General features: G+C 38.7%; 1 protein-coding gene across 2 annotated transcripts; it reads left to right on the top strand.

Annotated features, from left to right (window-relative positions):
• Positions 1–467: 467 nt before the first annotated feature.
• LOC144629584 (uncharacterized) lies at positions 468–12,571 on the top strand. 2 transcript variants are annotated; one of them, XM_078487824.1, is made up of 3 exons: positions 468–858; positions 6,622–6,803; positions 11,800–12,571. In XM_078487824.1, the coding sequence occupies exons 1-3, from the start codon at positions 732–734 to the stop codon at positions 12,118–12,120; spliced, it is 630 nt and encodes a 209-aa protein (XP_078343950.1). In that variant the 5' UTR covers positions 468–731; the 3' UTR covers positions 12,121–12,571. The 2 variants fall into 2 exon arrangements, with proteins under 2 accessions (XP_078343950.1, XP_078343951.1); XM_078487825.1 differs by lacking the exon at positions 468–858 and adding an exon at positions 4,265–6,218.
• The last annotated feature ends 130 nt before the right edge of the window (positions 12,572–12,701 follow it).

Here is a 12,701-nt window from a genome sequence, read left to right as displayed (position 1 = left end):
GTCTCGAGATGATTGGGACATGTCGTATTTTTGTGACGCATGCAAAACATAGGTATTTGAAAGAGTTACCTTTTCTGTGAAAGATGGTTCATAAAATGTTAAGGGTCTGGAACTCAGAGCGGAGCCTCCCCGTATAAAATTTTGTTGACTCAATCACTTTTTCTCCCCCCGTCCCCCGAGTATTCATACACCCCGGGTATTCATACACCCTAGTCTCTCAGCTGTAATTTATGGTAATCCGTAACAAGATTAAATATCTCGAGGTGGCCGGTCTGACGAGTCTACTCTAAGTCTATAACATTTGAATAATAATGAGGGTAGTCTTTCCAAGTGAGACTATGGAGCCGAAGCAACAAGGAATTTCAACCACAATGGGCATATACATCCTGTTCAAAACGATGCCATTAATACTGCAAAAAGTAGTTTCACAATATCTGCGGCGAGCGATAATTGTCGACCCCCCCACAGAAGACTAAAAATCAAATATCTCCTCGCGAGAAATAATCCTTTAACTCTTCAAGTAAACATTCCAAACAATCTTAGTCGTTCGTAAAAAGAAAACAAAGTAAATGCTGGAATGCGCGTCCAGCAAATACGGAAAGATTACCCTTTACAAGTCATCGAAACTAATTACAATAAGCAAGCAATAAGAAGTTTGTTTATTATTAAAGGAAAACACTGTTTACCAAGAAATGAAAAATTCAAAATTTTGTCTGAGTGTCTAGGCCGCCATGAACAATCCCTCCCGCGAAAACTCCAGGAGCGCCGTCATTATTCGCCCACACGGCCAGTTTCCCCGGGAGTTGTCCTGCCCGCTTTTCGCTTTCTTTTCTCCTCATTGCTTGACAGTCTGCAGGGGTATGTATCCGGGACGTTGGTAGCCTTCAGTCTAATTAAAAAAGCGTTTTTTTTAAACATATTCATGCGGGGGAATTTGTAATTCAGATGCAGTAAAAATAGACAGAAGTGATATATTAAGGTTGGTTCTCATATGATCGCCCCGATCGTTTCTATCCGATCGATCGTTTGCAAAAACTGAGACGATCGAGGCGATCGGCGATCGGAGGTTCTCATTTGATCGTCCCGATCGCCTGTTTGGCGAAGACTTACGAAAAACAGTCACTTTAGCGCTAAATCCAACACAATGACAGCCATCAATGAAAGAGCAAGACTCCTGGCCTCCTATCTTCTCAGTTATTGCAGTTTTACTGCGAAGAAGGGAATAAGAAGCAAGAAGGATAGAACACGGGCCAACCAAACGATCGTGATCGCCCCAATCGCCGCAAACGTTAGCGATCTTCTGTGTAATGTTCTCATATGATCGTCCCGATCGCAAGCAAACTTTTTGAAGCGACAGAGGCGATAGAAACGATCGGGGCGATCATATAAGAACCAGCCTTATTAGAGGCAATCAGAATCGTAGGAAGGGAGTTAAAGAATGCTTTCGTAATTGGAGACCTCTGCCGAGCTCAACAGGTCGATTCTCCTTAATATGTTCCGTACAGGTCTTCGATGTTGGTTTCGAGAATTAATTAGCACATCAGGAAGTCCCCCTGGCCGACGATGTTCTTTATTCTTTTTTCCTAGACTTTTTCAAAGTCAAGAGTCGACTTGTGGCTAGTCTGTTCTTTTCCTTGTCTGCTTTACAATGCATCGAGTTTATAAGGAAAACTAAGAGCAGTTGAACACACTTGGGACATACAGTGTTAATTTGATAAGTGTGAAGAAGCAGCAGTGAAATTTAACTCGAAAAAAAAAGGATTTTAGTAATGCATCGCACATATTTGAGCCATAAATAAATAATTTAGTATCTAGCAAACTCTAATACTTCGACTAGAAGGGTAATGTTAAATTTTGGAGCATTTTTATAACATAAGGACACCACACGATTTTGCTGAGTTTTCATGATGCCTCCTGCACGAGTCCTAACGCTCTTAGACGCCGCGCCTTACAAGTATCGGCTTTCCGTTGGGGGTAGAGCTAATGACTTTATAATTATTGTATTGTTGAGCGTTTCCCGTATAACTGCAGCTCCTTAGGTGCACACTGATTGAAAGGCAACAGAAATAACTTCTAACGCTTACTCAGCGCCACAAAATGCCGATAAGAGCGTGACAATTAAAACTTCTCAAGTGGTGGATTTTTTTCTCGGTTTTATAAGAAATAGATGGAAATCAGTAAAGTAAATTTGTATCCTGATGACAAGGGTCTGGGACCAGAATTTCCATGTTTATGAAGTAATTATTGTTGGGCAATTAGAATGGATGATACCTGGCTAAAAAAGTTTGCTTAGCAAAAAACAACAAGACTTGCAATAAAACCATGTTAAAAAGGTAGATCAGGCTAACCTTTTCTAACCTTACTATGATATTATGTTATTATTTTTACTTTATATCAAGGTTTCGTCTAAACGAAGGCCGTTTTCTTGTATGTAAAAATAACTTTTCTCACTATTCACAGATAACCTGTCACTGCCCTCCCAGCCTGTTATAACACGATTAGTTATCGGTTATCTACCGCTCGTGGGGTTAATACCGATCGCACGCGAAAGGCGTTGGTGTGCCGCAGAGCTTTCAGGTATTTCACAAGTTGTTTGAACTTGCTTGACAAGGAAACACTCACTGACGAAATCTTGTAAAATAATTTTCCTAGCGGTTTTTAAACTCCCTTTGACACTTGTATAAACGCCGAGGGTTTGTCAACTTTGTGTGGTTTTATGAAAAGTAAAACCAGATTTGTTGTTAAGCGTTGGTCAGCGTTTAACAAAGCTTTTTGAAGCGTGTACTCCTTTGAATTACAATTGCAATTGCGCAAATGTCAAATCGGCGCTTGAGTTAAAACACAGACTTCAGTAAAAATCAGCTTTTGTAGCTTTGTAGCTTCTTTTCCCAAGCTAATTTGGATCATGTTTTTATAGAATAACAATTCGTAATGGGGTATATAATGGCTCTGCAGTCTTGTATTGTCTGGTAACTATAAACAAGCATTGCCGATGAATTATTGTCTGATGCGCATGCAGATACCGTTGATTTATGAATTAAAAGATCAAGGCCAGCCGGGCTGGCTTTTCCGAAATCAAAGCTAAAATAACACAAGGTTTGGATCATAAGTCGAATATAGATTAGCAAAAATAGTAACTCGATCGTGGATCGTTCTTTGATTGTAGCCAGTAACTCTTGATCATATCGCCACTGTATCGCGAACTGAAAGGGGAAAAAGTGTCATGCACGAGTTATACGACATTGGTGTTCTTCTTTGAATCATTGGCGGCCACTCCTTTCAAACTGCTTTAGCTGTTACACTTTAACCTGTCTATTTTTATACTTCTGTACCACATCAAAATCGAGACAGAGTAATATAACTTAGGGAACATAAATTTTGGACATATACCTAAGTTATGCTACATGTACATGTCATGTTCATGTACACCGGCCGTGACTCCATGCGAAGAATAGCCTTACACTGTTCTTTCATGAGTCGCTCAAATATGGAGGATATCAAGATTTCACCGTATTAAGTTGACTTTAGTGACGATGAGACTAAAATACTTTCAACTTTTTTTGCCACCCTAACTTCGCACAGATACGTTCGAAGGGCGGAAAAATTGTCTTTCCTTTGCACTCTGCGGTTTTCACTAGCTACCGTGCAAGCCGATCAGGTTGCCGAAAGTGTTTTACTTTATTTCTACTGTTTATTGTTCTTACGCAACCCAGAAATAAAATAACATAGCTGCAGTATACTAGTTGTAATTGTTCGTTTGTTAGTTAGTTTGGATGAAAACCACAGTATCTTAGCGGCGTGATAACCACAGAAAGGTGTTAACCGCAACAATAAACGGGAACCCCTCAGACAAGTTCGGCCATTGATCATTACAGTACAAGCTTGGTACAGTAACACACAAACCACAGGATGTGATGCTTAGCCTGGATGTTATATGTTTTGGCAAAGAACCAGGCAGTGTTATTCTCTATGCATTGTTGAAAATTACGTTTTATCATGCCTACTTATATACGAATTCACATGATATTAGGCTTGCTCGACACTTGAGAAAACAGTATTGGTGCAGTAACAGACAGGAACAGAAATGTCTCCTCCGAGAGTCACTTAACAGAAAATGCCATTTAAAACAATACAACAAAATGTAAAGAACGAGGAATTGCAAACGAAACCAACTGCTGAGCTAACCAACAGTGGAAACTTACTTTAATTTGAAGCTTTATTTGTTCGGCACTGATCTGCAGACTGTAGACTGCAGCTCATAAAGCGAAGTACGTGGCCTCATCATTAATTTCCACTTCTAACCCCTAGCTCGAACAAATTCGCCTTCATATTCCAGACATAACTTACTCTAGGTAAACCTCAAGATAATATGACTGAACTAAGAAAAGCCGGACCCCAAAGAAAGAAAGAATATATAACTGTAATTAACATCATACCAGTTTTCTGCCATATTTCCATAACTGAAACTTAAGTTGCTGCGAGATTTAATGTCGTTGGCAATCGTGCTACACGACTGCATGGTGCTGGTGAATTAAAGAGATTAGAACGTTGGAGATGGAAAACTTTAATTTTGACAACAACAAAAAATGTTAAATCGAAACGTGGAGACATTATGCAATACAAAAGGCTGGTAGGTCTTGGCACAGAATCGAAAGAATCGAAAAACAAATTAAAGATTAGGAAATTGAGTAAACCAACAAAGCCGTAAAATAATGTTCATTAACTCCAGGTAAACAGGTCCGGGCAAACATACCCCCTTAAAGAGTCAAGAAATTAGAAAAACAAAGCTGCGTTATTAAACTAACACAACGCATCTGAGTTCCCCCACGTTGAAGTACAACAGAACTTTAAGAATTTAATAAAAAGCCGTCACGTCCTAACAAGGAAACTTATAGAACTCAATGGTAATGTAATTTCGCGTTTTGATGTCATTAATTAAAGTTTGCATGGATTTTTCAATGAGTACATTTGGATGTAAGGGAAAAGTTTATTTTCGGAACGTACAGTTCCTAAAGTCGCTAAAGCACCGGAGACAGAATAAAGACAAAAGTAATTAAAGCGATAATTAAGTAATTACACGTCAGTTCAATTCGCTTTCGCAGTTTGCAGATTACTGGAGTTCTACCGCCAAAGGAAAGGACTCCTCGAGCAAGGTGTCAAAACAGCATGCCTCGATAACACGTTCTCAAAATCCTTTAATTTCCCGCCAAAAATAAAAGCCACCAGGCTGGAAAAAAGCCTCAAATCAATAAATTTATAGTTATGATTCGTTTGCTGTAAATATGGGTCTGTGAATATTTATATGAGGCAAAGTAGAAAACATAAGGTGCGGCAGGAGGCTGGACAGTTAAGGGACTCCATTCACGGAATGTAACTCAACTCCGTGAGAGGTATGGCTGAGAGTTTTATGCGAATTTGCTGACACGTTTCACGCAAGATTAGCCGTGTATACATTACACCTGTCAATCTGCGGCCCTTATACTTCAAGAGAATGTTTATATAGAACAAAAAAGTTCAACTGGAGGTTAAGTTCTGGGGTAGACATGTTCTTAGCTGTTACTGAAGTGTTATACTTGTTCCATGGGCGGAAAACAACAAAGGATTAGCAAGTACTCACACCCGTGCTACACTAACCTCTAAATCGGTGGGGCGGGGCTTAAAATGATAGATCTGTCAATCATGCTACCCATGTCTGCACGATTTGCGAATTACGCTCGCACCAATTACTAAAGAGACGCTGTCAGTAAATCGTACAATTTCAAGCTAATTGACTCGGCTCCCTGTGTTATTTTAATCAAAATTCAATTACCGATCTTGCTCTGCGATTGGCTGATTTCCGATGAGCTGTCCCCGGCCTCGGAGAGGCTGTTCGCTGTAGACAAACACCTCTTATGACGTAACGCATTAACACTGTAAGTAATTCGTAAATCCTTTTTGGATACAAAGCTGTTCGTATATTGGGGCTATTAGACAGTCAGTGTGATTCGGTGACCCCGAGCGAGCGCAGTCCTTCCGGCCGGTGGTTGAACAGTGTTTTAAAAGGAGACAGCGTTTAAGGATCTTTTGGTTGGAGTTAATTTCGGGTCAAGGGATTATGTCCGCGTTCAGATCTTCCTTCACAATTGAAAGCATTCTTTCGCGACCGACCCATCAGCGATGCATGCCGTATGCAATTCCACACCCGTACCCAATTATCCCCTTGGCTCCGGGCTATATTGGTACAGTAGTTTCGTTTCTTTACATTGTGTTTCATCTCAACAGGTATATAGAATTCCCTGGCTGGCTTTGCGCAGCGCTTACAGCTGTTCCCCATGTGACGCTGGCTGAGTTCTGTTGCAGATTAGAGCACGAGAAAACGGCCGTAATTCACGTGGTGTCATTTGTAAGATCATTACAGCGCATCAAGGACTTTGACGATTTGTTGCTCTCTGATTCTCCTAACACTTTAATTCGCTCTATCCTTGAAATTGTTACACCCGCAGATTAAAGTTTCAAAAGCTTAGCGAGTGCTTACAACAGATGCTTACCATGATTCCAACAGAGAACCGATGTGAAGATAAACAGGTCGGCCGCCTAACTCTGCTTCACTAATTTCATTGTTTGCGCGAATTTATTTTTCAGGATTTCCGCGATTTGGCGATCTTCTGCGTTCGCAACCGAAGCGCAAGAGAAGACACCGCACAATATTCACAGAAGAACAACTTGAACTGCTTGAAGGCACGTTTCAGAAAACACACTATCCGGATGTTCTTCTCAGGGAGGAACTTGCGATGAAGGTGGATTTAAGAGAAGAACGCGTCGAGGTAAGATAACTGATTTGTTAACTTTGCTGCGAGAAAGCGCCCCCGTGCGTGCTTCTAAAACCTCATGTTTGACCTGAACAAACACAAGCTATTGCTTTTAATATTACTTCCACTTAATCCCTGACTTCGCCTTTTCAAATGGTAAAGAGAGCAAGCGAGTCATATAAAAGCGATTCCACTCGTTTACCCAAGTGTTTGATGTCAATGGGGGCAAAATCGCGGAAACGAGTCGTAAAAGCCATTTGGGCCTCTCACCGCCTAAAACGGAGGAAACCAGAAAGATGGCCCTTGACCAGGTAAAACATGTACAGCGAATTACATTAATGACAACAAACTGCTAGCGATTTGCTTCAAAAACAAGTAAATAAAAAAATTGAAATCGTATGCATGCCTTAAAACACTTCTTTTTTGCAAACAAAAATTTCCGCACGCCAGCAAAACGCAAATCTGTTTTTGTATTGTACAAACATATCTCAGCTTACTTGATGCTATTGCTGGCTTCACTAAGGACGCCGCAGTCTAATCGTAATAATTGTGGGGTAAATACGATAGCATATTGCTGTCAAAACTTAGAAGATTAATGATTTCACTAGAATGCCACTAGAAACCTGGCACGTCCAGAATCTTGAGTGACATGGGCAAATTCCGATGCGTTTGGGCAGCGCGCCCGTTCCAAGGAATCGTACCCATTCGTAGGACAGTATTTCATTTTCAACGTGAAGTTGTAGTTACTGCGTCTGCTATGGTGTTCTCGGGATGATAATAGGAGGGAGAGGACCAGATAGTGCTTTTCAAAGAGGTGCCAGCTCACACCCGCAAGTGAAAACATCATCAGAAGATGTAGCGCTTGAAGGTATAGTTAGAAAACATTCTTATTTAAGCTCAGCTACGAATCTAGTAGCTTTGAACATAAGTTTTATAGCATTCGTGATGTTTTTGAAGTTTTCAAAGTAAACTTGCAAAGACTTTTCAACGAGAAGTCAAATAGATTTCGAAAGAACGGGGCGTTGCGTCGCCACCATGGCGCGCCATTTGTATCCGTCTACAATCGAGATACACCCATTCTCCGTAAACTTCTATAAACCTCGTAAAATTCTTTTTTTATAGTTTTTCGATCGCTCGTTGAGGCTTTAAGAGCATTCAGTAAGCGTCAAGAAAGAGCAAATTGTGGGTAACACTCGAAGAACACCTCTGATGAATGACTTTCAGGCTTCGTGTTGCGTTAACCAGATTTACAGTAGTGGCGACCCTAAGTCTTGAGGATGTGTGAATTCTAGCGCTTTATAAACCCCAGGTACTGAACGTGTCAATTGAATCAAGAAAGTCGTAATTCATTTAAGAAAGACAAGAGTAAACACGGAGAGACTTTTTTAATCAAAGGACTAGCAGTTTTAAATTGCGTTTGAAACGAAAGCAAACTTGTAAATTGACCAATTCAGTAGAGAATACAACGTTGAGTCTCCCAGTTAATTTCGCCTCGATTTTCTCGTATATTTCCATCTCCTTGTAATGTTAGCTCAAGAAGTTCGATTCTTAGGTCTCTTTGGTAAAGTTTGCTTTTGTAATGAACAGTTAACTTCGTAGGTAAAAAGAGTTTTAGCAAACATTCCTAAGTACAACAGAAGCTGAGTTTTGCGACGTTCGAAGTTCAACAGCACTTAGCAGTACGAAGCTCAATTTCTCTCGACGCTTCTTAGTTCTTGTTCTAGCTGAAACCACATCGCCATGTCTGTAGGAACAACGGCTTTCGCTACAAAGGACAATGTGTAGTGAGCTATCTTTCTTTATAAATCAGAACAGTTCTAGAATGACTATTTCTCGGTAAACCAGGCAAATTCCTTACGTACGTGCACAAATCCCACTACGTATACGATCATTTTCCGAACTACATGTAGCCGAATATATTCGTAAATGCCGCTTTGTTTTCTGAAATAATGGTTTATACTATTCAAAGCAGAATCTCTATAATGTAGGATGCTGTCTTCGTAAAGCTTTTGTTTTTGAAAGATAGGTACGGCACGCTCGGCTTTGAAAGACAGTGAATTTAGCTTCGACCTGGAGAAAATTCCACCCCGAAGGAGCAATATTTCTCGGTCCAAAATTAACGTTTGTAGCTGGGGACTTGAAGAGACATCTTTAATTCTTAGATTCGTTGGTATACATTTTAGTTAACTTTTATTTATTCATGCAAGGTCATTTTAAAGAGTGTTTAAACATTTAATAACAGTACAAAAGCCTTAGCCATGTAAATGATCTATGTCATGTTCCTAATTCCAACCATGTCTCAGTTTGGTTTGCCACCGGGCTAGAGTAGAACCATTGATCGAGGTATAAGTCCTCAACTCAATAGTTTTTTGACCGTTTCTCGACCGGGCGTTCATGCAGTTTCCAGTTCCATATGAATTCTTCTGTAAGACATTTCTGTTATATACCGTGCTTGGAAACGCACTAAAGAAATGGAGCTCAGGCTCTTTTTCGTATCAGTGAAGGAATTCATGCTTTAAAGTTTGCACTCAGAAGTATTCATGCAGCAATGGTCGCGACAATATGTTGTGTGTTCTACTCTGTTTGGATTCTTTGATAGATTTTTGTATTCGAAATTCTACAAATCGATTCTCCAAGCTCCCCATTGTGTATCAGCGGAGGAATCTACAGTTCACACTACATTAATTATCCACCCACTGACTCGTCTCGACAGCGGACAGGAATCGGTCCACTGGGGTATAAAATAAATTGTGGTTATAAATTCGAGTAAGAAGGAAAGATATTCTTATTTTCACACTTGGATGCTGCGAAAATCGTGCCAGTCTTTTACACATTAGCGTCAAGGAGTGAAATGTATTTTTCTTTAGCGATTCAGTAATAAAGCTAATTGCGGTTTTGTAGTGCAGTGTATGTATAGCTAATCAAAGCGAGTCTTGTCGCGCCATTCGCCGCTACAATACTTCAACCTTCTATTAGTTTGCACCACTAAAAGCACTACGAGTTTCTTATCGCATCATTCTTATTTCCAGGTTTTTTTCTAGTAAATGAGAAGTTCAAATCGTGCCTTCATTTTGCCTCTTTTCACTAACACTACACAGAATTGGGATGTATCTGGGAGTGCTTTGTGTTGTGTTGTGTGCTTTGTGTTGTTTTAAACGGATACACTGCAATACATGTCTTCACAGTTGAACTAATCATTTTAGGTTGTATTGATATTACATTTTTGTGTCGTGTTAATGAATATAATACTACAGTAAGTTCTTTTGTAAGCCATTTTGTGTTGTGTTCAACACAAGCCTAGTATCTTGTACTGTATCATTCTTAAACAATGCTAAGATTCGACGCATCGACAACTTTTATAGAGGGGGACTTAGAGTTGTGTTTCCGATAAAAATGTCTCAGATTTGTTTTATAAAAGTTGATATTCTTTACCTAGAGCATTAGCATTAAAGCTTTTTGTCTTGTTAATAAATATTACAAGTTTCGTTTAAATTATCAGCCGTTTGCTGTCGGGGTCAACCAGTATATGCTTGCATAAGATGGAACTGAAGCTTTGATTAACATTTGCTACAGTCTTACGCGTGGCAATAAATTAAATCTCCAGTAAAACAGAGGTCAAACGTTTCCTCATGCATTTTCCCTAAATTCGTCGATATAAAAGAAAACAAAGGTACTCAGAGCTTATTTCTTATTCATTACTTTGAGACATTCCTGTAAATACGTAGGTTATCAATGCAAGTTGGCTAGCTAGTACATATTGAATTATCGAAGTAGCCCTTTTCCATTCTGAATATCATAATAAAGAATTAAACTGCTGTTGTAATGAGGAAAATTTCTGATATAACAGTTCGCATTGCTACTCATAGGAAAGGTCATCAAAAAAGACATGTGCAACATTTGTTAGAGGTAGATGCAGGCACAAGGGAGCGCAATTTCTATAGTTAATTAAATACAAACAGAACGATGCAAACTGCTAGCATACGTTGTGGCTTGTAAAATATAAGTACAGTTAGTTCAAACGGGAACATTCAGTTTAAGATAACGTAGATGTAAATATTCGAGTCATGATAAAGAACCAAACTTTCTCAAGATATTCTCCCCCGTTTTTAAAAAAATACGCATAATCGAGTATGTACAAATTTAAGAATACTGAATTAGAATTTAAAATAATGTTGAAGTGAATTATTGGAAATTTATCGGTCTTAAAAGAAGCAGTAGATGTTCTTTGTCATTCCCGTATTATATAGTCTTTTTGATATGTGGCGGTTAAAAAGGTTATAGGATATCTTAAATGGAGCGAATTTTCCATGAAACTATTTTGTTTTCATCCAGCTAAATAAAGGCTATCTTCGATAAAGTTTATCAGCATTTTACTTTTGTCAACTCTGAGCAGCATATCCAATTTAAATGTGCACTGATTCATTTTTGGTTCATTTTGTGTTTTCAGTTCGTCTTTTTTGTGCAATTTTTGTACAAATGTTAACATTCGTGGTACTATATTTCTAAACCATTCGAAACTAGCATTTTTCTTTTGATGGTTTACCTCAAATCGTCTAGAGCTTTCGATAAATTTTTCCAGCATCGTTCAATTCCGTCCTTTTCGTAGCCTTTTCTGGTATCACTCATAGGTTACTGATAGTTGTCTTATATGATAATATAACACTGAGATTACTGTTAAACTAATCCGCTTAACATTCTTATAAAAATTGGAAAGGCTTTATTGTTATTGCTTTACCACAGTTTACAAATACAAGTAAAGCACAATTTGAAAATTACTGAATTCGGTATAAAAATAATAATAATAATAATAAAAAATGCTGGCTAGTGTTTACAGTATTGATTGTCGTCTGCCAAGGAAATGAAGTTATTCTTTAATCCCCTGAATGTTCAGGACAGATAAGCGTCGCCCATCACTGACTACCCTTAGTAGAAAAACATTTGAAAATATCGAAAATTTATAAAGTAATAAGGGTTTAATTAACAAATGATGGCATACTTTCTTTTGCTTCAGGTTTGGTTCAAAAACCGGAGAGCCAAATGGAGAAAGCAAAAACGAGAAGACCAAGAGGCTAAGAAAAAGAAAACACAAGATTCAACAACAACAAAGACAACAACAACAACAGCCATTAGTGAAGAGGTTAAAACACAAAGCTCTTCAGCAAAGGATAAAGGGAACGATCGAGACAGTTCGTGTGATGTACATGCACACAAAATCATCGAGCTATCTGAAGAATCGTGCTTGGTTCAACAGCCTTTTACGGAGACTTCAAGACTTAACACAAAAGGACGGCCATTGTCAATAAATTCTCCAACAGCGGGCAAGGAAGTTTAGATATCCATATATAAGTGTAGATAAATACCGTATTCCCGGTCTGACTGTATATTATTTGCGAAAAGGAATGCAGATTTATTTATTTGTCAATTTCAAATCAGTGTAAATGATAGAAATAATAATAAGGAAACATTCGATTTTATTACATTCATTAGTTCTTTAGAGCCATGTACAAAATCGTAAGAGTCGAAAATATTCTGCTGTGGGTTCTAGATGCATTGCGTTTAAGTTTAAATGTGTTCTGCCTGTTAGTTTATTTCTGTTTTAAATGAAAACGTGAAACACAGTTTTCCTATTTACAAGCGTCTCTCTTTCTTAAAAAGTACACAGTGTTCAGTTATTTTCTTCAAGCATTGTTGTAGTTCAAGCAAAAAAATATCTTTGAGTTTTGCAGCCCGCCCTTATCTATAGAGAGTTAGCATATCTTACCTTTAATAAAGAGTGGAAACATCAGCTCATTATTTGCTTCCTGCCATCCTTGGGGTGGGGAGAGATCTATAAATAATACGTTAGTGGCCGGGAGTTTAAACAGGTTTGCCCTTCACCCTCTAAGGAAGAGAAGCATGATCTTATCGAAGTTT

Source organism: Oculina patagonica, chromosome 11 (genome assembly GCF_052425735.1).
Source record: "Oculina patagonica isolate OP01 chromosome 11, crgOcupat, whole genome shotgun sequence".
NCBI classification, from domain to species: Eukaryota; Metazoa; Cnidaria; class Anthozoa; order Scleractinia; family Oculinidae; genus Oculina; species Oculina patagonica.
This window is presented reverse-complemented; position numbering and strand designations above follow the sequence as displayed.

Coding starts and splice junctions, on each gene's coding strand:
- LOC144629584 (XM_078487824.1), top strand. CDS start 732: ATGAACAATCCCTCCCGCGAAAACTCCAGGAGCGCCGTCATTATTCGC. Junction 859..6,621: donor TTGCTTGACAGTCTGCAGGG/GTATGTATCCGG, acceptor TTTATTTTTCAG/GATTTCCGCGATTTGGCGAT. Junction 6,804..11,799: donor TAAGAGAAGAACGCGTCGAG/GTAAGATAACTG, acceptor CTTTTGCTTCAG/GTTTGGTTCAAAAACCGGAG.